We start from the raw sequence: 20,431 nt of genomic DNA, 5'->3' as shown, positions 1-20,431 counted from the left end.
TAGAATATGGTAGGAAAATTTATCAAACTGTTAGCTACAACCGTATATTATGTACGTCGCCACCATGTAGCAAAGCCAGCCCGTTTTTTATTTCTATAATACAAATATTTTTGTGTTTATTCACTGGGAACACATTGAATAGGATTAATTTTCTAAAGAAATGAACAATAATTTTGACGAAACATTTGCATTATAAGAGTAAAAAATTGGGCTGACTTTGCCACTGGCAACAATTACAACATTGATGTAAAATTTGTATTCAAGTTCAGTATTTTCTCCATGCAGTGAAATGAGAAATATCGATATTATATTTTGATTAAATAGCGCGCGACAATCGGTACACAGAACAATACATCACAACAACGAAACCTCCACATTCGTATTTAAATGCACAACAGTCAGCACCTGGATTGCAACAGACTTTTCCCATTTATTGAAATAAATCTTTGCGGTGTTACGTGTATATTCATTTAGGCATCCCATTAAAATAAGACGATTGATAGCTTTGTATTCTTTTACTGCTCGGCAAACAGATTACTTTAAAGACATAAACAATAGATGCATAAATTAACCTCTATCTTAATTACTTGTGCAATCCTTTGATGACAATTTTGACGAGTTTTGAAGAAAGAAAGCAAAGCTATTTAGCCCAAGACAAACAACGCGGACACGAGAAAATCTGATGTAGACTCGAGTTGCAAAAACACTGCACAAATCAACTGTAACTTTACCTCATGAATCGACAACGAAAAAAGGCAATTGCCCATCCGACTGTTAACGCTTCTTCGCTCAATCAAAACAATTTTCTTCGTAGTTTTTATTCAAGTGATAAAGCAGAAGACGACTTCTTCATGCAGCCGCAAATGAGGAAAAATAAAAACAATATTAATAAATATGGGCAAAGACGATGTTCGGTCAACAATATGACACTGACAGTCGATCCTGAAAGACGTAGGAAACACTCGTTTCAAATTGGTGCATTTCGTGGCAACCGAGCGAGAACACAGCAGCCGATTGAAGATCATTTTACTGTCATTTTAGGAGCGCCGAGTGTAGGAAAAACAGGTATAAGAATATAAAATCTGACTACGGTTTTCATTGCATAAAAGTCGTATTATATAATGCATATTTAGGAGTAGCTATACTAAGGTTTCTTTCACAAAAGTTTCAAGTAAAAAGTTTGGGGCAGCGAAAGCAAAGAATTATTCTGAATCTTAATTGAACTATTGTTTAGAGAAGAGAAAATTAGAATGTTGAACACATTGTAGCTTGAGTTTTGAAGCAAAAGCTGATTTTTGTCATTTCTTTTGGATGAGCAATTTAGAAAGAAAGTAAAGTCTAGGTTTCTTCTCGTAAAGAATAACAGATGATTTTCTTTCGATATTTACGAAGAAATGTTAAGGGTTATTGAAGAGCTATACTGTATACATGTCATATTTAAACCAAACAACCATTAAGGAAAAAACATGATAAATTGATAATCTATGAGGATTATCCTAGACGCATGCTTTTAAAGTTGACATCTAGGCAAAAGACTGACTGCATTAACTAATAACTATTTTCTCACGGTTAAAGACTTTATCTTTGATAAGACGCACTATTTAAGAGATTAAAAAGCTTAAAGATGGAAAATCATTGTGTTAAACAAAACGTTGAAAGAAATTCAAACAGAGCAAATTTATATGTTTGTAGATGTTGATAGTCCTGAGAAGAACTGCTTTTGTTGTTGTTGACTGACGTTTTCACAACCTTAGCGGTAATCATCTTCAGAGTCAAATAAGGAATAAACGTCAGGTTAGCCGTATTTGTTAGCCGTACCTGACGTTTACTCCTTATTTGACTCTGAAGATGACTACCGCTAAGGTTGTCGAAACGTCAGTCAACAACAACAAAAACAGTCCTTCTCAGGACTATACTAACCTGGACGGTCTACATCTACAAACATGTAACGATACTCCCTGGCTCAAACCATTTACTTTAGAGCAAATTTATGTTTTTATGTTTTGATTTCAACATTAACAAAGAATTTTTTAATTTTTCCAAGCTTTGGTTGTTCGTTATGTAACAGGAAGGTTCGTCCACGAGTACGATCCAACATTAGGTATGATACAGTTTCTTCTTGAAATAAACTGAAGATTTTTGTTAATCTGAAGGTTTTATTATCGAAAGTTTACAGCATGGTCCAAAGATTGATAATCTGATGGCGTTTTTATCTGGAGGTTTAATAATGAGAAATTAAAATCTTATGGTTATAATTAACATGATCCAAAGGTTTCTTAATCTGATGTTTTTAATCCGATATCCTTTAATTTCAAGGTTTAAAATATCGAAGTTTTACAACCTGTAAAATTGTTATCGTTGCTTCATTTCTTGCCTTTCAACGCCGACAGTATAGTATTTTTGAAGGTTTCTCATCAGTAGATCTGCTCATATAGATCTTTACAAATTTTCACAGAAAGGATCTATGAAAAACAACAAGAAATCGGAAATGTGAAAGGACTATTGCGAATCATGGACACCGCTGGATCGGTAAGTATTATTCCAAATTTGTAAACGAGTGTACACAATCACAGAAACCGCGGAAGAGGATAACTGGGGGGAGGCGGGGGCGAGATGGTATTATTCACATTGCATGTGCTATTTTAATGGTTAGGAGTATCGTTATATGTTTGTAGATGTAGATGGTTCTGGTTGGTAAACACTGGAGAACGACTGTTGATGCTGATGTCGAACAACCTTAGCGGTGGTAGTCATCTTTGTCACCTTAGATGTAGAACCGCTTGTCGAAAGGTTGTCGAAACGCCAGTCGACATCAACATCAACTGTCCTTATCAGGACTCCACTAACCGCATCTACATCTGTAAACATGTTCTACTTTAGTAGTTTCTATTGAAATTAATTTTGTTGCGGATTGCAATTGATGAATGTAAATGAAAATACGAAAATGAGCTCCCCCCTGAAAATAAGGAAACGAGCTCCCCCCCATACTAATTATCGAGCTTCCTCGGTCCCAGCATTGTCCCTTCAAGGACATAGGTATCACGCACATTGACTTTATGTACAATATTCATCATTAAGTTACAAATGCCTTCTAGATTGAAAACTGCAACAGTTACGTAAGAAAAGCCGAGGGAATTGTAGTTGTTTACTCGATAACAGATCGAAATAGCTTCGAAGTCGCTAAAGATTACCTGAACACGACGAAAGAGTATCAAAGACTCGGAACTCCTTTCGATTACAAGCTACCGACGATTCTGGTCGGCAACAAACGTGAGCTCCGAAGAGCTCGCGAAGTGGGCCGATATGAAGGTCGAGAGACAGCAAAAAAACTAGGATGTTTGTTCATCGAATCTTCGGCAGCTTACGACAGAAATGTACAGAAGATTTTTTTAAACATGTTTTTACAAATCCAACAAATCAAGCAAGAAAGACAAACGACAATTGTAAATAATGCTGGAGGATTTGTTAACACTGTGAAAAATTTTTTCCAAACAAAAAAGAAATAGATACTCAAGCGCAAACTCTGTCCGCGGTAGGATTAGAAAAGATATTCATTGATTTTAAATATGGACATCACACACATTGAAGCACATCAGCAAAATTTTACATCAAATCATTTAAGTAGTTTCATGATCATGGGACTGTATGGGTGTATGGGGGTGTGTTGGGAATGCTTATGGGGGTGTGTTGGGAATAATTGTGTGGGTGTGAGACCCACAAATTTTGTGAAATATGTCAAGAAAGTCGATAGATAACGAAATAACGATCAAACTAAAATGATAAACTTTCCTGTCTAATGAGTCCTGCGCAAAAGTCAGTCTCAAATCACAGAACCTCGAATCGGTTTTTTCTTGCTAAAGAGGGCGCTGGATGAGAGCCATTTTCCTAACAAAATACTGAAATACCAAGCTTATGATCTTTGTTCTATCACAATTAAGCACAGACATGTAAGCACAGACACGTCCAAATTCCCAATCATAACAAACAAATCACGGCAACAAGTTGCCACCGAAATCTCATTCGTGCTTAGACTCGCCCCCACTCCCCACACACAAAACATTGTGGATACATTTCTGGCATAGACTTACCATTATGCAAATAGTTTGATGTTGATTGGCTGTAAAACCAATCAAATTTTCGGGGCCTGTCATCAATACAATACATACCGTTAAATTTCTATCATAATATACAACGGTAAACATTAATCAATGAAACTTAGTCCGCGAGCTGGTTTTACCACAACAAAAAACAATATTCATTTACTTGAACAAAGAACAGTGTCCATATTAAGATATATAAACTAAAACAAATACATTTCTTGCTGTATTACAAATAAAATCTATCGCCGATATTGAGCATTACACAATATGCAGGAATTGTTTGTCACCTGGACGCAGATACAGGGGTTCATATGAACGATATGAACTGTGATTGCACGTAAGAAAAAAAAGGTTTTAAATAATAGTGCGATATTTCTGGCACATCAATGGAATGAAATTTTCCCTTTTCTTTCTAAGTATTCGAAATACTGAAGTATACGTGGGCAGCCGAGATAGTTTGACAATCGTTTTACGTACAATACATTGTTTAAAGTCAATCGTTATAAACAGAAAATCTGTATGCCTTGCCCTAACTTTGCAGTTCAACTTTACTATGACTATATTACAAAATGTTTTGGAGTTCGCAGGCCTTCATCAAAAGCTCGCAACTGAATTCTCAAATCAACGAAAAGTTACTTTAAAACTTTCTTTTAAGTTAATGTTCGGCACGAAATATCTTTATGCATATAACTGAAATTAAAATCCTAATAATAACTTCATATTTCGCAACTTCACAAACTTGACACAAAAAAAAGCCGTCTCCTGTTCTATAAGCATATCAAGTATTCCTCTTAACTCAATATCAATGATTGCGCTTCGAAAGTGTTTCAAGAAGCATCAAACGAAGTTTGTGGTCAAGATTCAAGAGCTCATGCAGACTAATTACTCCGACGAAGAAGAAAAGAAAGTTTAAATTACCAACCTTGAATGACGTTGCGCATTTCCTTAGCATAAGAGCAGACGGCTGTTCCCCCACTTGGCATCGCTACTGGGGTTCGATAGGAACAGAAATCAATAAGCAGATAACTCAATTGACTATATACAGTAGAATGACGTCGCCTTATGAAATACAGTGAAGATTTTGAATATTTATACGACATTTAATAGATTGTTCCACCCCCTTTCCGCTACAACACTTAAGCCCCAATATGAATTGCACAGATATGAATCGATGGAATATAATGGTCCAGTCATAAGTTTGCATGTTTATCAGTAGTGAGTTAAGACAGTCTAATCATGAAGCAGAAAAGCAGCCATTTGAGATCAAATGTATATTTAATACAATTAAGGATTAAATAACTTTACCTGTTAAGCATGCCTAAGTGTTATTTGCCTCGCCTAATTTCGAGCTAATAAATACAAACATCTCTTGGCTGCATAAGGCACTTATATTTTTCTTATGATCAAGATTTCCGCCTTGTTCATCAGTTGCAAACATAATTTTTCTTGTATACGCGACGGATGTTTAAATGATAAGACAGAGAAAACGTTATTTTGAGGTATCATCTAGAATGTCAAAATCGTCAGTAAATAGAAAGTTTAAGAATATTCCTTAGTTCATCTTAATGTCGTGTTTTTTTTTAACTTGTTTACTCCGAATGACTCAAAACGCAAAGCGACAGTATTAGATATCCACAGGGCATCTAACAACTAAATTAAGTAGTGCAAAGTCTCTTAATCTCGAGCCTGTTACACGAAGGCTAAATAGCGCTATTTACTGAATAGAATTATAGTCGATCACTTCAAAAATCTATGGAAAAGGAAAAATCTACAATTTCAACGGAACAATGAATGAAATAAAATATTGGTTTTAGAATTACAAAGTTTCATTGCAGTAAAGAAAATATAAACAACTTCTTTCATGAGTTTGAAAACATTACTATCCAAGGAATGACGCTAACCATGCTTTGTGCAGCGGCCTGACGGCTTACAATGCCTTGCTGTACAACATAGAAGTAATTTTGAGGAAGCTTTTTAAAACAGCGCCACTCGATTGAAGATGAAATGTTTGCCACTGAAATAATAGTTGTCTACAAAAAGTTTTCAGGAGCGCAGCGAAAGTGTTGGAATTACAACAAGTTTCTAGCAAGCAAGCAATTTCTCTTTACACAAGACCATCAGAAGTAAGCCAATATTGATGAAGGGAAAGGGGAAGGAGGGGGGAAGGGAAGGGGCAGGATTGAAAGCATAGGTACTTTGAAGGAACTTTTTTCAATGTCGAATTATATGACGATTGGAGGTTTCTCACTTTCATGAACTGATATATCCCAACTGCCTTTCGTTAGCTAACTTTTTCTTCTTTTGAGTCGTTTATTTACACAAATGCAAATAATTAACGTCACCCCCTCCCAGGCCTTCTATTCCGATGACCTTGAAACTCAAACTTTAGCATGTAGCGTTTGTAACTTAGCTACGGTGAATACTGACGTACGTTTTACAACAAATGTTTTTTTTGCGAAGAAATTAAACTAACGTCTGTGCAGACATCTTCTCATGCCTATATTTATCGAGTCCATGTGAAACGACACAGCACAACCGTTTTAATTATCCTCACTGGGGGGTCGGTTGGCACTGGACAAAAAACTTTTTGTGAACCTTTTATCGGTCGAGATTTAGTACAGACGCAAAAAATCAATTTCATAATAAAGCTGACAAGAACAAAACAATGAAATAACATAGATCCTAGGCTGAAAAACATTGACATATGTAATACAATATCATAGCACAAGATCCCTGCGTGAATATACAGTAAATTTTGACTCTGTAATCACAAAGATACTATCATAAAACGCTTGGGTGGAGGTCAAGTTAATAAAACATACACCAACAGAAATCTATTTTATCATTAAGGGTAATAAAATGGTGCTTAAAATGCCATGAAAGTTGCATAAAAAGTTTATCATTAATATGAAGTGGATATTGATGCTCTTTAAGAAAACTTGTGGTTTTTAACATAAAGAACATAAAACAAGACCATTACGAATTATCGAGACATCTCAATCTGTAAGCGAAGAGCTGTTTACATTAATCTGAAGTTAAAAATATTCAATAATACACTGCACATCTTTAAGTTTTGTCTAGGCTCTCATTGTTGAGTATATGCGTGAGTATGTGAGCGGATCTAGCGTACATTAAGAAAATCATATATTAGTTATTCATGGCTATAATTACACTTCGAAATACTTCAATTTGATTGGTGGTTTTAGTCATGGGGTTTTCAGAACCAATACAACTAGTGTGGCGGTGTTTATAATTCTCAATCGAGTTGCTGTACTTTGATTTTAAACTAATGCTAAGCGTGTACTGCATGAAACAAAGCAAAAGTAACTAAGCACAATGCCAACAATCTGATTGGTGGAGTTTGAGTGAAAAACAAGTGCGGTTTATTAAAATTAGTTTCCTGATCAAATTGTTTATCGTGTATTGATATTTGAAGCTAGCTGCATAACAAATGCTAAGTTTGTGAACTGGATTTTAGGAAGATAAACACTTCAAAAAAACGGAACGAGTCCGAAAACTTATATCACAGAATGGAACAACATGTTAGTTTCAGGTTCTGGCATAGCCTTCGAATAAAGATCTTTGTCGAAAACAGACAAAGTACCTTTGCTAAGATTTACAAAAGGAAGTTTATCAATGCAATTAAAGGTTATTATCCTTCCATTTTTGAAAAAAATCGTTCAATCCAATATATATTCTTTTAACCATGAAAAATGTTTTGAACAACAGATATAATATAGCTTTGACAGTGACTATTCAAGATATTTTATAATTGTCAAAATAACATGTTTACTTCGCCTTTCAAATATTTTCATATTTACATGATTTCACTAGTTCTTTCGTTCTATATGCTTCCACTTCTATCAAGAATCGATTCACTAATACATTTAGATCTCTGACACATAACATATACGGCAGTCGTGATTCCGATTTGGACCAGCCAAATCTCTATTTAAATTTCACTGCATATATAATTACACTTGACTTATGTCAATTACAAACGAACAAAGAACTGAATTAAGGCTCAGTACACGTGAACATTGTGATTGTAGAAATAATTTAAAGGTTCCTTGCTTGTCGCTAAATACTTCGTCAAATCTGTTTCGGCCATAAACAAATCTTTAAGTTCAATGGCTTCTGTCAATTCCTCACATGTAAGAAAATCCTCTTCGATAAGTAACTCGGGTAGACTTGCATTGAACGCTGGTATACGGTTGGTGATTCTGGACTCGTAAAAGCAGCTAGCTCCCTCACTTCTTTGGTAGAATAAGCAATCTGGTGAAGGTTCTTGCTCGCGTATAGTCAGTTCGTGCATATCACTTTCACCAGCACTGTTGCTGCGTTCTATAGCAAAGCGATCTTGACTATATTCATCATATTTCCAGCAACTATCTTCTCGCCTGGATGTGGAGCCTCGATCTTCATTTTGATGAATCCCAAGATGGACAGATTGCATCTCGTTTATTTTAAGGCCGGGATGTCTTCGTGCGTGCATTTTTCCCGATTCTGGGCTTTTTCTAAGCGCTTTAAACTGCTTTTGTAAAAATCGTCGATGATTGATGTTTCGTTTGAAACTGTTCGGTTTTTCTAAAGCTCTCTTCACTTTACTCGAAGCAGAATTTAAAAAAGATAACAGGGAATCTCCTTGGCCAGCTAGATCTCTGTCTTGCGTCGTTTCGTAAATCTTCTTGTTGGCGACCATTTTTCTTGCTCAGATGAAGCTTTCCACTCGGATCAGATTTCAAAGTCACGGTCCAATTAAATAAGATGTCCTAGGAGCAACTCGCGATCGACGCAAACGGATCACAAATTTAAAGTCCTTAGGGTGATTTAAAGTTGTTAAATACGACACAATACAGCAACTCGATATATATATACAGCAGACTCCTTGACTGTAAACTGATTCCAGGTGTTTTGATCAACGACAGATTTATAAATGAGCAACGTCAGCTAATAAATGTCCTATATTTATTTCCAAGAAAGCAGATGTCAATACGATCGTATCCAAAGTCTTTCTGTCAGCGTTTAAATGCTGAAACATTTATAATGCAAGACGACAAAGAATTAAGAAACACAAGTGTTGGCCTTTAATAACCTACAATTAGACTATTGAAAAACACGCCCAATAACACCGATTAACTACATGTTATGATGAAATGTTAGGAAATGAACTCTTTATTACCCTACACGCAATTTCTGCATACTAAATACATAAAATGACGTATTTTCATGGGGACAATATTTATATTTAAATACAAAAGAGTGTGTATAAGTTAAACAATTAAAAGAATGTATCGAAAGTTCCTTAGTGATGCATCCGAAAAAATAAACACATGCTCTTATCAACCGGAGAAGGCAACGGGAAAAACAGCATTGGTCTCTTGTGGTTTTTGATTTGTTCATCTCCTGCACTGACATGCTATTTTGCATTCTTTTATAAATCTGGAAGTGTAAAGACTGTTCATGTTCTCTGTTGTTTATTCATCACTACCTGCACTGACACACGTTATCTTATTTCTTAAATATTTTAGTCAGTGTAAAGACTGTTCATGTTCTCTGTTGTTTATTCATCACTACCTGCACTGACACGTTATCTTATTTCTTATATATTTTAGTTAGTGTAAAGACTGTTCTTGTTCTCTGTTGTTCATTCATCACAACCTACACTGACACGTTATCTTATTTCTTAAATATTTTAGTCAGTGTAAAGACTGTTCTTGTTCTCTGTTGTTCATTCATTACTATCTACACTGACACACGTTATCTTATTTCTTATATATGTTAGATAGTGTAAAGACTGTTCTTGTTCTCTGTTGTTCAGTCTTCACTACCTACACTGACACACGTTATCTTAGTTCTTAAATATTTTAGTCAGTGTAAAGACTGTTCTTGTTCTCTGTTGTTCATTCATTACTATCTACACTGACACACGTTATCTTATTTCTTATATATGTTAGATAGTGTAAAGACTGTTCTTGTTCTCTGTTGTTAAGTCTTCACTACCTACACTGAAGCACGCTATCTTATTTCTTATATATTTTAGTTAGTGTAAAGACTGTTCTTGTTCTCTGTTGTTCATTTATCACTACCTACACTGACACACGTTATCTTATTTCTTATATATGTTAGATAGTGTAAAGACTGTTCTTGTTCTCTGTTGTTCATTCATCACCAACTACACTGACACACGTTATCTAACTGCTGACATATCATTAGTTAGTCTAAACTCGACATTGTTCACGTTCGTCTCCTCCATTGCAAATCACTACAGACCAAAACAATACTATGTTCATTTTTCGTTGAATCACCCCCCCCCCCAAAAAAAAAAAATAAATAAAAAAGACATCTATTTCCTTGTAAAACAACTCAAAGATATCATTTGGCTATCGCCTACACTTTTTAAACTGTTTTTGGTCAAAGAGTGTCAGATAATATTTTTCTTTCATCAACGCTTACTACGATCATAAAGCAAATATTAGCAGATGAAACGACATTTTAGAACATATAATTCGTGAGCAGAGGTGATTTAAAACTTGTCTTTCATCTGTAGGCGTGTGACACTACGTGTTTGGAATGTTAAACTTTGCAGGAACGAGGATTTGATCTATAAGGACCAAGTAAAGGGAATCTTATTAAATGAAAAAGGAAACTCTTGATTCAAACGCGCTGACTGACTCTTTCAAAACTTAACTCTCTCAAGACAATAATAAAGACTTAAACTTGCTTCGTCATATTGACGTGGTTTGTTTTTGTAAATCACGTTTGCTCAATAGTCGCTCGCAAACAACACGATCAAACTACAACGAAAACAAAATGTTAAAAAAGAGACACTTACAACTAGTTTAAGCATGTTTTCCTCGCAGCACGAAACTAAATTTTTTACAACAAATTACATCCGGTTAAAAATGCCACAAGACACGCATTCATCGATGATTAGATCTGTTTCTCTTTCAAAGGATTCTTTTCTGCGCGTGCAATGTTCGTGACTCGTAGTGAATGCTTTTCATATAATCATATATAATTGCATTATCTGAATACTAGCGATAAATATATCACATGCTTATGATGAAATTCTTGCAGCGTATAATTACTCATCAAATTCAACGAGCTATTTAGTTGTATCGCTTTGTTTCGCTATCACCGTTTGAGCAAAATAATTTTTGTCTGATAATTTAAATATATAAATTCGAAACTTCTATCTAATTGTAAATTAAAAATGACTTAAAAGCTAAAAAAGAGCTATGGCATCTATTTAAATCATTCATATATATGTTGAGTTTTGAGAGTTTTTTGTTAATTTTATTTATTTTTCACATATGCGGTGTTCCGAACGACAATGAGAACACCACAAAAACTATTTCTCAAATGGGGGTCGCAAACGTATTTTCTTGCGGTCACTTTTTGACCTAATAGCGCGTAGCCTGTTCGCGGTGGGGTAGAGCAATTCACGAGTGTGCTGGCGTTAACGGACAAGTGGACGATTGAAGATTGTAGAAGTTTGCAGTTCAACAGACTTTTCATTTAAACGATAAGACTTTGTAATGTTTTTGAAAACAAGATGTATGCTCAATGTAGGGCAATGCGGTCCTTCTTTTTAGAGTCAAGAAGAAAACACCAAATTATCTACATGTGTAGCTACTTAAATCGGATTTAAGAACAGATAATGAAAATATCACTGCCGACGGATAGTTATAAAAAATAGAAAAGGGTTGTTTAGCTTCCTAGAAAACTTGACATTAGTTATAAGCCTTTTAAAGCAAACCCTCTTCATTAATCGCATTTTATTTTCATTTGCTTTTGGTGTAAAAAACATACCTCCACATAGATCCAATTGAGAGTTTCCGCACATCTTTGCAGTACAAACAAACCATTCGTAAAAAATGCATGACGAAGAACTTAGATATTCGTACGGCAGTTAAGTCCCTGGAGGCACGCGTGCGCTGTTCGGAAACTGTTGTTGACTATAAATTGGAAGTTACATGTGTGTAGATGTAGATCGTCCAAGTTAGTATAGTCCTGAGAAGGACTGTTTTTGTTGTTGTTGACTGACGTTTCGACAACCTTAGCGGTAGTCATCTTCAGAGTCAAATAAGGAGTAAACGTCAGGTTAGCCGTACCTCAACAACAACACTAACAGTCCTTCTCAGGACTATACTAACCTGGACGATCTACATCTACAAACATGTAACGATACTCCCGGGTTCAAACTATTTACTTTATAAATTGGAGGTGTGTGTTATGCCTTAAGGGGTTCTTTGACACAGAATGCTTTTAAAAGATGAATCCAAGCTCAAACGCTTCGCTTTGCAAATGACATAAAATTTGCTGAAATAAGATTTCAAGTCCAAGCTTTAACTTCACATACTGTTTAGCTGTGAATATTGATTTGTGCAGCTATAACAGTTATTAAAACCACATGAACTTTCAAGGCTTGCTGAGTATGTCGTTTGCCTATGGGGGGAGGGGGGAGGGTGGAGTGTAAAGAAGCAATTAAAAGGGAAGGAGGCGTGTTTTGGCAGAACACACTATATCTACAAAGAGTTATAGGTAATCGTTTAAAAATACGTGATCATAAATAAAGATCCATATAGCAAATGCCAAGGAATCATAAACATGTTCTAAAAAGAATAATGGCAAAGAGCTAAATTAACTCTAGAAAAAGCATGTACGTCCGGTAGTAACTGTTTTCGTAACGCTTGAGAATGCAATTTTCTCGCTATATTGGCATCAACAAAAAAATCAAATATGTCACGTATCTTTATGCACGAAATGTATGTAGAAGGTTATTTTTGTTTAGTCCACATGGACTAAATAGCACAGTGTATATACTTTAAAACTATCTTAAAACAAATATTCGTATTTCTAAAAAGGCAACTGATGGAAATAGTTTAATATCAAAATCTGTTGAGGATTATTGGATTATAATGTTGACGTTCTTATGATTATACTCAAAATATCCGTCTTTCCGCAGTTTTAAGCATACTTTAATATAAAACACGCTAACTCTTCTCTTTCGATGACTCCTCAATTTTTTGATTTATTTAAAGAACTGGGACAAATGCAATTTATCACGCACAGCTCATGAAAAAATTATATGGCAATGAATTTGGCAAGACTTACTTTGAAAACCTGTCCCAAACCCCCAACCTATTGATTTTTCATACCTACACTCTTTTATTTTAAGACTTGATAAAGAGAAACGGAATTTCATGTCAAATTGTTTTTCAATGTTGCTGCCTTCGTCTCCGCCATTTAATGATGCGTTCCCACAGTCCTCATGGTCAACGCACTGGTACCAGTGTTGTGCCTTGGTGTAGTCTCCGCGAAACTAACTCAAGTGTAATTCAAGCCAAAAAATAATCTACATATGATAGCTAGTTCACTAGAAGACAAACATCAAACATTTGTCTCCTCAATACAACCATCAATGCCTTATCCTGGTCGTGCTTCGGCTGTTTACGAGCTAAAAAACACACTACACTCATAATATTCGTAAAATATTTTGTAGATGGGTGGTCGATATATATTAGTTGTTTTGGTGAGAAAAATGCAGTTTTAAGAAGATTTCTTTATTTGTGTTTTGGATTTATCCCACGGCGGCAATTTTTTAAAAGAAATGGCGGTCAGGGCTAATAGATGGAGCAAACAGTATAGGTGTCTACGACTTCGGTGCTTCATGAATAATTATTTAGATTATGGACTGGACTTAGCCAGCTTATTGCTCTTGTTGATCTGAAAATTCAAACGCTCTTCTGCCAAGGCCTTTATCGTAGTTAAGTATATAAATGAAGCATCATCATTCCGAAAATTTCAATTGGGTGAAGTTAGACAAAATATTATGGAGGTCATTTTAAATTCAAAATAGAGCAACAACGTTATAATTATATATTGGTCAGAAATTTCGAACAAATGTTTTTAAAGCCCAAATAGGATTGTTTGTAAGCTATATTGAATACTAAATATTGTTTTTAAGTTGCCTCAAACGCTTTAGTGTTAAAAGGAATCATTAATGATTGATTTGACGACCGATAAGGTAATAAATAAAGCTTTCGCCGTTCGAAAAACCTTCTCAACAAACATCAAAGTTGAAGAACGACAGATTCCCGTAGAGATAATTAATAAGTAAGTTATATTTGTGTCTGTGAGGCTATTTGATTATATTTCATCGCATTTTTCATGTCTATTGATTATTGAGGTAGTTCTCTTATCAACGATAGTACACGAGTGAAGGATTTCGTAACCTCTTACTTTAGAAATAAACAAAACCAATCACAAACAAAGAGCCCAAAAATAGGTTCAAGATTCTGTGAGATATCAGATAAACTGAGTAAATGTTATAAACTTCGCGCTCAAGAAAGGAAATCACATTAAAGAGGTCTTCAGAATTGTTGAACAACACAAGGTCAATCAAAATAGCCTAAGATAATATAGATATTAATGACATCCTTTCGTGTCAAAGGAAAAGGATATCGCACTTCAGTTTTAGTGAGTAGTCTTCTCAGCAAAAAGTATCTAGAGCACATTGTTATAAAGAAACGTAAAGACTGTAGGACTAGCACTTTTCAAACCATCTGAAGCGTAAGAAACACTATTTTACGTCTCTTACAATGAAAACAATCTTTACACTAACTAAAATATACATAAAATAAGATAACGTTTATCAGTGTAAGTAGGGATGAGTGAACAACAGAGATCGAGAACAGTGTTTTACTACCTAAAACAACTAAGATATATGATGACTTGTGTCTGTGTGGGTAGTGATGAATGAACTACAAAGAACGAGAACAGTTCGTTTATGCTAAATGTAAACTAAAATGACGCTTGTCAGTGTAGGTTAAGATAACTAGCGTCTGTCATTGAACATAAAAAAATACACATAAAAATACTTCCCCTAGAATAAAGCATAGGAACCGACTGGAGTCGAATGTCAAAACTCGAGGGACAAAAAAGTGGGTTTTTCGCGTCCTTTTGCTAATTATGTGTAATCGCATCAGTACAAGGACAGTATATCCTACAAATAACAGGATTATCACAAGTGACTTCGTATAAATATACGGTTCATGTAACTACTCAATGCACCACATCTTTCAAAAGCAAGAGGTTAGATCACATTTGACAAACAATATTGAGAAAAGTACTAAAGGTTTTGAAGGTTGTAAAATCAGATCAGACGTCATTGTGTATTCCGTTTGCCTTAACAATACAATTTATTTGAAAATTTTAGAGATGATGAAATCTTACAGCGGGGTGATATTTTCTTTACTTTCGGTGATGGTGTTCGCCCTCACTATTCAGATCACGACTCAGAGCTGTCGTGTACAGCCGCTTCTGCGCACCGTGGACTTTGGAGGATGTCAAGTATCATTTGTTGTCACAGCATGCAGAGGTACATGTCTTTCAGAAGAAGTACATTTGGGCCAAACCGTTTCACGCAAATGCAATTGCTGCAGATCGGTGGGTAGAACGATAACTAAAGCCATAACTCACCAATGCTCGACCAAAAATCCAACCTATGTAACTAACGTCACGAAATGCGCATGCGTATCATGTTCAACGAACGCTGGGAAGTGAAGAAACCGTATGGATGGCGAGAAAAGAAAATGACAAGCATTTATTTAAAGAACTTTAATCGTATTATAAGTTAGAGGAAACATACAATGTGCTGTAGCATGCTAAAGCAATAGCAATTAGTTATCCAATTAGTTGTAAAGAAGGCTAAATGTATTTTTTAGAAAACTACAAAATTGTACTCATGATTTCATATGAATAGAAAACTGTAACAGTCGGTATTATATACTACTCTTTAACAGAATCTTTTAGTATTCATTATAGCGTATTTGATTGAGAAGGATGACGTAGATTGTATATAAATACACGGCGCCCTTATCAACGGAGCATGCGTATTACAATCTGAAACTTAAAAAAAGGTACGTGCGTACAAGTTTGTTGCTTGTGTCATAGATTATACTTACATTAAGTTTTTCTATATAAAACTACAAACATTATTGGTGATATTTCTTGATATACAATACACTCAATGAAAACGTCAATCGTGAGGAAAATAACTGACCATAACGAACGGAAATAGGCACTGTATCAAACAACTTTCGTAAAATTCAATATCCTCTGCAACCTACCAACCTCCCAGATTGAACCAATAGTGATAAAATTTGTATTTTAGATACTTAGCTGAATGAATGTTTCGAATACTTGCATCTCATTTCAACGCAAACCTAACTCAACTTAATCACACTTTATAAAAAATATGCCGGATCTTGTTTCAATTACGCAAAAATTGCTAATCTTATCAAGTGTACTCCGAGTGAAATTTCATCCCAAAGTATTCCAAATTAGGTGGCAGAATTCTATTTTGGAATACATACAGACTTTTTGGAGAATTTCTTTCCTAAATTAGAAAGCGAGGGAACTTTCTAATTCAGTAAGAATATTGCAAATACTCATCTTTGTACTTATTCTTATGTTAGTCTGCTTAGATGCAATTTCGCTATGAATATTTATAGTTTTGGCAAAATAAAAATTTGCAATTGATCATCTGCAAACACTGATCGAAGAATTGAAATCAAAAATTTTGTCTTTCTAAAAAATGCTATCTTTAAATGATAGTACTTAATCTAAAAACAAGTAAAAATAATTGGTTGCACTTACCGTAAGAGACGTTAATTGACCTTGGTATGCCACGCCGTTCTTAAAGAGAAACATGCAACAAAATTGTTAGATTTGATGAATGATAGAAACACTTACAGCTCTCACTTCCACCAGAATTCTTGCTTCTTCTTGTCCTCTGCACCTGAAAAATACTAAGTACCAAGTTAGTGGTATGCCAAAACAAACAGACAGTCAACCAAACAACCACATACCGCAGTTTTAATCAGCAACTGTTGCCATGTGAGAACAAACTCTAAGAATAATCGTAAAATACAATCATGGCGAACTGTTGAAGTTTATGTATTTCGTAAAACCAGTGTTTGCAGAAGATCTGTTGAAATTTCCATCGAAACTCGTACTTTACAATGATCAACAGGATTAAGACAGCTGTAAACCTCAAACATTTGCCGAGAAGACTTAAAGCTACTTTGATGCTAACATGAGATTGTTGTCAAATATTTCAAATAACTTTATCAGAAAGACTTTGTGTTCGCTATGTTTCAACTTCTTCATAGAGGTCTTCATAGACACTGTTATAACATCCCTCAATGTTATAACAGTGCTAATCATAGATACAATAAAGGAACTAAATATTATATGTCGTCAGCTTGTAGCCCTATAAGGTATAATCACTTCAAATAGAGTAAACATAATTTAAAGATTTTGCAATACTCTGCCAGCGTATTGCAATTTCTTTTTTCATAGAAGTGCTAGTCAGTTAACGTGCTGACAACACATTCCTTTAATCCCAAATCTCCCAATTTTTGCTAACATCGAAAGCAGGAACCACAAATAGACTTTAAAATATGAAATAAAAGGATTATAGATTCAATTCTTCGGACTGACTATCTGAGAATCATAGATTTATTATTCTCATATAGTCAGTCCGAAGAATTGATATCGAGGGTGAGGATGGATGTTTCGTGTTGAAGGAAAATCTACTTTTTTCCATTTCCATCATCTTGACGAAGACTTTATAGTCTAGAAATATAAAATAATGGAGTATCATCGTATGGTAAAAATTAATTATGTTCGTCATTAAAGCATTAACTGCCGTCTGTATTTCCAGTAGATATTGTTGGTACTATATGGTATTTAGATCCAATAGTTTAGTACGTATTTTAAACGTCATAGTTTTGTTTTGTTTATCCGTTCTTATTTTAAGAGTTGCTGTGATAGCACTCACATCGCTGCCATCTTTCCTCTTTCTCTTCTGCGATTCTAAAACATTCATTGCGGTATTAACTATTCAAATTATTTGGTTTAAAACTGAATTTCTGAACTGATGGTTGTATTTGAAGCATGGACAACCAAAGTATAAGATTTTGATGTGCCGTATAGGGCAGTTTTCACGCAACGTCAAACTTAGATAAGGTCGTCTGTCCGATCCGTCTTGCAAACTCTCATGGCAATGCCACAGTAAAATATAGTTAGGTTTACAAATTGACATAAAGCACCATCAAAGTGACGATTAAACAAAGACAATAAACGAAGCATGGAAAATTGGCTTTGACCTAATCACGGGCATAAGCAAGACTAAGCATAAATCTAACGACAAACAAAAGAAAATTCTATTTCTCATGTCTTACGAAAATATAAAACTTGAGGTTCTTCGCTTATTTTAACTGTAAAAACTAGGCGTCGATGACCCAACTTTTTAACTATAGACCATTAGGCATTACAAATCTTAATTACTTTACTTATACCTACTTTAAGTAAAAGTTTAAAACGATTTAAATTCTTCCATTTAACTAGGTACAACGTTAAACTTACCACCACGTTATCATCACAATCGTAATTTAGATATTACCGCCATGAATCCATGCTTCGGCAACAAGATATTCCAAACTATCCATCAATAATCCTCATCCACCTTCTTTTGGGATTGACACGGAACTTCTCTTCTCTTCAACCTACTAAAAAACCATGCAATAATTTCATCTACAGCCGATCTCTTAAAAATTCATTGAGAACTTTCCCAAACTTTTCATCAACACAACAAAGATCTTGCTTAAACACCTACACATCCTCACTCGACAAATATCGCTCAGAGAAGAACATGCGGCACAGCATGCAGGCAAGATGCAGGCAAGTTATTTAAAATATTTGATCTCTGTCAACCTACATGATCAGAGAATATGATTGGTTTAAAGTGCAATGAAGAACAACGCTCTACACAAATGATAAATTTAAAGACCAAGAAGTATTGTTTCATTAATGCTATTTGAAATCACATTCATATAGTTGATGTGTAATCATTCCCCTGGGAGTGAGAACGTAGTGGAATGTTCGTCATTTTGGATTACATTTGATTTGCAAACAAGGAAAATGCTTATATGCGGGCAAATGAAAAATCTTTGATTATTTTGAAACTACAGTAGATTATTTCTGCTATATCCATTCCAGAAATCTCAAAGACTATTGAGTTATATTACTTCCGTAAACTTTTTGATATTTCCTTTGGCGTCAATCGAAAATTACGGGTGCATGGGAAACATATTCATATATTAAAGTAAATGGTTTGAGCCCGGGAATATCACTACATGTTTGTAAATGTAGATCGTCCAGGTTGGTATAGTCCTGAGAAGGACTGTTTTTGTTGTTGTTGACTGACGTTTCGACAACCTTAGCGGTAGTCATCTTCTGAGTCATAAGTCAAAGTCAAAATCTACTGTAATTTCATTTTGACTCTGAAGATGACTACCGATAAGGTTGTCGAAACTACAGTCAACAACAACAAAAACAGTCCTTCTCAGGACTATACCAACCTGGACGATCTACATTTTTAAACATATTCATATATTCTGTAATACAAGACTGATTTCTTGTGAAAGTGACCATTTCGAAAGAAATTAACTAAGTATAGCAAAATATATAAATATGGTCCACCTCAATTAAAGTTTGGTTGACTGCGTAGTGAGTATTGTTTTATTATATTTATTTCAATTGTAATGACTAAAAAAAAAGACACACTACGGACGGTTTCGACTTAGTGGATAGCTGGGCATGCGCAGTAGCTACGCCAAAAAAGTAAATGATTAAAGTTTGAAGAATGTAAATTTCGTGTATTTCATCAAATACAGTAGATAAATATCGAAAGGTAATAGAAGTAAATACAATTTTAAGTTGAAGACCGACTATTTGTTCAACATTCCTGTAATATAAAACCTTTTTATCAACAATACATTTGCACATAAGCCGTTGATAAAAGACATTATTCAGCAGCGGTATTTTTCATCTCGTTGCAGGGTGTACTGTGCCTTTAATAAAAGACGGCACTTTTTACTTTTTAATCTCAATCAATCTTTTAATCACTTCTCCCTAATCTCTAGATTAACCCATCTATAAAGTGATCAAAGAAATCCCATAGGCATATGATGTGGGGGAATGAGGTGGAGGGTGGGAGCATATGATGTGGGGGAATGAGGTGGAGGGTGGGAGCATATTCTGTTTAATTTTTAAGTTGGTCACTAAAATATCTGCAACGCCATTATAGTAACATTGCAGCACAGCCTGCACAGGTACTCTTGACTATTGATCTATCAAGAGCAAACTTTCAGCCTGAGAAAGCGAAATTCTATAGTTACGGGTAAGGCAAGCCGCCATCTTGAAGGGTGGCAAAACTGACGATATTTACGACTAAAATCTGCTTTTCCTGAGTTGAT

The 20,431-nt window shown here is 34.9% G+C and overlaps 2 protein-coding genes and 2 long non-coding RNA genes across 4 annotated transcripts; 2 read left to right on the top strand and 2 right to left on the bottom strand.

Moving 5' to 3' along the window:
• The first annotated feature begins 114 nt into the window (after positions 1 to 114).
• On the top strand, positions 115 to 3,797 carry LOC124449609 (ras-related protein Rap-2a-like). The gene is made up of 4 exons (XM_047000549.1): positions 115 to 1,065; positions 2,045 to 2,101; positions 2,456 to 2,529; positions 3,096 to 3,797. The coding sequence occupies exons 1-4, from the start codon at positions 735 to 737 to the stop codon at positions 3,504 to 3,506; spliced, it is 873 nt and encodes a 290-aa protein (XP_046856505.1). The 5' UTR covers positions 115 to 734; the 3' UTR covers positions 3,507 to 3,797.
• On the bottom strand, positions 1,988 to 5,137 carry LOC124449612. Its single transcript, XR_006949458.1, has 2 exons — positions 5,023 to 5,137; positions 1,988 to 2,462 (listed from the first exon to the last, which is right to left on the bottom strand). It is a non-coding gene; the product is annotated as an uncharacterized LOC124449612 (long non-coding RNA).
• Positions 5,138 to 7,853: 2,716 nt separating this feature from the next.
• LOC124448626 lies at positions 7,854 to 9,096 on the bottom strand. The gene has a single exon (XM_046999584.1). The coding sequence runs from the start codon at positions 8,800 to 8,802 to the stop codon at positions 8,125 to 8,127; it is 678 nt and encodes a 225-aa protein (XP_046855540.1). The 5' UTR covers positions 8,803 to 9,096; the 3' UTR covers positions 7,854 to 8,124.
• Positions 9,097 to 14,102: 5,006 nt separating this feature from the next.
• Positions 14,103 to 15,839, top strand: LOC124448592. Its single transcript, XR_006949162.1, has 2 exons — positions 14,103 to 14,222; positions 15,325 to 15,839. It is a non-coding gene; the product is annotated as an uncharacterized LOC124448592 (long non-coding RNA).
• Positions 15,840 to 20,431: the final 4,592 nt, after the last annotated feature.

The sequence above is a fragment of the Xenia sp. Carnegie-2017 genome, unplaced genomic scaffold, assembly GCF_021976095.1.
Source record: "Xenia sp. Carnegie-2017 unplaced genomic scaffold, XeniaSp_v1 HiC_scaffold_23, whole genome shotgun sequence".
Lineage (NCBI taxonomy): Eukaryota > Metazoa > Cnidaria > Anthozoa > Malacalcyonacea > Xeniidae > Xenia > Xenia sp. Carnegie-2017.
This window is presented reverse-complemented; position numbering and strand designations above follow the sequence as displayed.